Genomic DNA, 3,478 nt, shown 5'->3' on the forward strand with positions numbered 1-3,478 from the left:
ACACACACACACACGACTCCGTTTCATCTCTGGTATGTTTCACTTGAATCTAAAGCCCACAGGTTTTAATTAACCCCAGGATCTCGTCAGAAAAATGACACTTTAATGCGGTGTCAGTAGGAGTCTGACATGGCTCACCTCTCTCAGTATAATTACTCACGTCAGACATAGGTCAGTCTCCCATTAATGCTCACAACACTGGACTCTGAACCTGCAGGACTTCAGGGTTTCAGGTCTGCTCTCGAGACTTTCAAAAGAGTGTCACAGATTCACACAAAATGTCATGCCATTATGTGGAGAACAGGGTTTATGACCAAACAACATGTACCGGCGTTTCCCAAACTGGGGTGCATGAGTTAATGAAAAGCTAACAATTAAATCACAAAAATATTAAATTTAAATTATAAATAATTTAAAACATAATAAGTGAATAATGAAATAATTTAGAAATAAATAAAAATAAAACTCTTAAATTATTACATTAATTTATATATAAATATTATAATATTGGATTAATAATATTTGATTTGTTTTCCTGCATGTCATATGATCATTAACCGACATCAGAGAACTGTGAATATGTAGATGTGTTGTTATAATATTAAAACAGTAATGTAAAATGTCAGATGTACTTCAAGGAAATATTTTAGGTCAAAGTGGTTTGGCTGACAAAAACGTTTGGGATCTATTCATCTATTCAAGTACACTCAAAGTTGTTGTCTTCACCATCAACTGTGACTGGTTTCTATTATTATTTCATTGATTCTGTTTCGATTATTATCGATGAACAAAAACATTTTTTATTAATTGAAATAAAGCTGAAATATACAGTGGGTACGGAAAGTATTCAGACCCCCTTAAATTTTTCACTCTTTGTTATATTGCAGCCATTTGCTAAAATCATTTAAGTTAATTTTTTTCCCTCATTAATGTACACACAGCACCCCATATTGACAGAAAAACACAGAATTGTTGACATTTTTGCAAATTTATTAAAAAAGAAAAACTGAAATATCACATGGTCCTAAGTATTCAGACCCTTTGCTGTGACACTCATATATTTAACTCAGGTGCTGTCCATTTCTTCTGATCATCCTTGAGATGGTTCTACACCTTCATTCGAGTCCAGCTGTGTTTGATTATACTGATTGGACTTGATTAGCAAAGCCACACACCTGTCTATATAAGACCTTACAACTCACAGTGCATGTCAGAGCAAATGAGAATCATGAGGTCAAAAGAACTGCCTGAAGAGCTCAGAGACAGAATTGCGGCAAGGCACAGATCTGGCCAAGGTTACAAAAAAAAATCTGCTGCACTTAAGGTTCCTAAGAGCACAGTGGCCTACATAATCCTTAAATGGAAGACGTTTGGGACGACCAGAACCCTTCCTAGGAAAGATGAATGCGGCCAATTACAGGGATATCCTGGACGAAAACCTTTTCCAGAGTGCTCAGGACCTCAGACTGGGCTGAAGGTTTACCTTCCAACAAGACAATGACCCTAAGCACACAGCTAAAATAATGAAGGAGTGGCTTCACAACAACTCTGTGACTGTTCTTGAATGGCCCAGCCAGAGCCCTGACTTAAACCCAATTGAGCATCTCTGGAGAGACCTAAAAATGGCTGTCCACCAACGTTTACCATCCAACCTGACAGAACTGGAGAGGATCTGCAAGGAGGAATGGCAGAGGATCCCCAAATCCAGGTGTGAAAAACTTGATGCATCTTTCCCAAAAAGACTCATGGCTGTATTAGATCAAAAGGGTGCTTCTACTAAATACTGAGCAAAGGGTCTGAATACTTAGGACCATGTGATATTTCAGTTTTTCTTTTTTAATAAATCTGCAAAAATGTCAACAATTCTGTGTTTTTCTGTCAATATGGGGTGCTGTGTGTACATTGATGAGGAAAAAAAAAATAACTGAAATGATTTTAGCAAATGGCTGCAATATCACAAAGAGTGAAAAATTTAAGGGGGTCTGAATACTTTCCGTACCCACTGTATATACACGCTTAAATATGATTTTTAGAAATATGATTAGAAGACCAACTTATTATTAGAAATAAATAACAATTGAAATACAACTAAAATAGAAAACAAAATAAGTTCAAATATAATACATATTTGTATTATTTAAAAAAAATAAACAACAAAAGCAAATAATTGCTAAAAATGAAAACTGAACACATAAAAAAGTCTAATTCAAAATGTTAATTAAATCTATTATAGTATATAAGTAAAATAACATTGCTGTGATATCACACTGGGTAGCCCCGCCCATTGCTAAATCTCATTGGGGTAAAATCTCATTCCTCATGAATATATTAAACACCAAATATACTGTGATTGACTGTGTGCACCTGGTTTGGACATGGTCTAAGGATTTATTCAACTCACTAAAGTATGAACAGAGATAATAATGATGCTTGACTCATAAAGAAATTCTTAAACATAAAGAAATGCTGGTCAAAGCTGGCTAACGAAAGCAACATTCTGAGCAGAGATGATTGTTACCAGTCAGTGTGATGTGTGTGAATGTGAAGACTGGACTAGAGATGTGTGTCTTCTGACAGAAAATGTGTTGAATATCACTCTCCGCGCTCAACTAGTCTATATTTAAAGTGTTTAGGAACAAAATACATCAGGCAAAATCAATTTCCACTGCTAAAGGGGCGGAATGGGTTTAGAGAAGGCATCCTTCTCCGGTCCCATTGAATTAGAGGAATTTTGATAAGATAACCACACCTTGGAAAGGCGTATTGGAAAAGCTTCACTTTCAAGATTAATGCTGAGAATTAATCTAATTTGTTGAACCAGTTAACGACGACGCAAAATTCAATCCCACACAGCGAGAGAGAGCCTGTGCTGTAATGATTACCGATGGATCTCAGAGCTGATCTGAGATCAGTCTTCACTACTAACTCCTCGAAACTGCTCTCAGATCAGTCCTACACGTCTGCAAACAATATGTCTACCTTTTTAAAGAGCTCTGCCCGCAGCCTGTTGGTCCGTTTTCTTTTCTCTTCTTCTTTTTTCCTCTTTTCTTCCTCTCTCCTCTTCTTCACTTCAGGGAGCTGGTTATAACTCCTGTCAATCAAAGCATACTGTATATAGACATACTGTACTAGCTGAAGTTTATAAATGAGCGTTGACGCACAGAGCAAATGGATCGGAAAAGACAGTGTTGCAGAAGAAAGTAGTGCCTGTGCATGCAAAAGTCACTGCAATGAGGCCAGGGTGTTGCTGTGGGTTGCTAGGGTGTTCTGGGTGGTTGCTAGGGTGTTTTGTGGTATTTTGAATTGGCTGCTAGGATGTTTTGGGTGGTTACCAGAATGTTGTTGGAGTGTTCTAGGTCGTCACTAGGGTGTTGTTGTGGTATTTTAGGTGGTTTCTAGGCTATTCAGGGGGTTATTAGGGTTAAGTGTTCTGGGTTGTTGTTAGGTAATTTTTTTAGTGTGGGGGGGGGGGGGGGGG

The 3,478-nt window shown here is 37.4% G+C and overlaps 1 protein-coding gene across 2 annotated transcripts in view; it reads right to left on the minus strand.

The window, feature by feature from the left end:
• Positions 1-3,478, minus strand: part of cunh10orf90 (chromosome unknown C10orf90 homolog) — a 24,116-nt gene that overhangs the window by 2,062 nt on the left and 18,576 nt on the right. For both annotated transcript variants that reach the window (XM_016230385.1, XM_016230383.1), the window contains exon 10: positions 2,980-3,091. In XM_016230385.1, coding sequence (XP_016085871.1) covers positions 2,980-3,091 — 112 coding nt within the window. The remainder of the gene's footprint in view (positions 1-2,979; positions 3,092-3,478) is intronic.

Source organism: Sinocyclocheilus grahami, unplaced genomic scaffold (assembly GCF_001515645.1).
Source record: "Sinocyclocheilus grahami isolate Dianchi unplaced genomic scaffold, SAMN03320097.WGS_v1.1 scaffold369.1, whole genome shotgun sequence".
Taxonomy (NCBI): domain Eukaryota; kingdom Metazoa; phylum Chordata; class Actinopteri; order Cypriniformes; family Cyprinidae; genus Sinocyclocheilus; species Sinocyclocheilus grahami.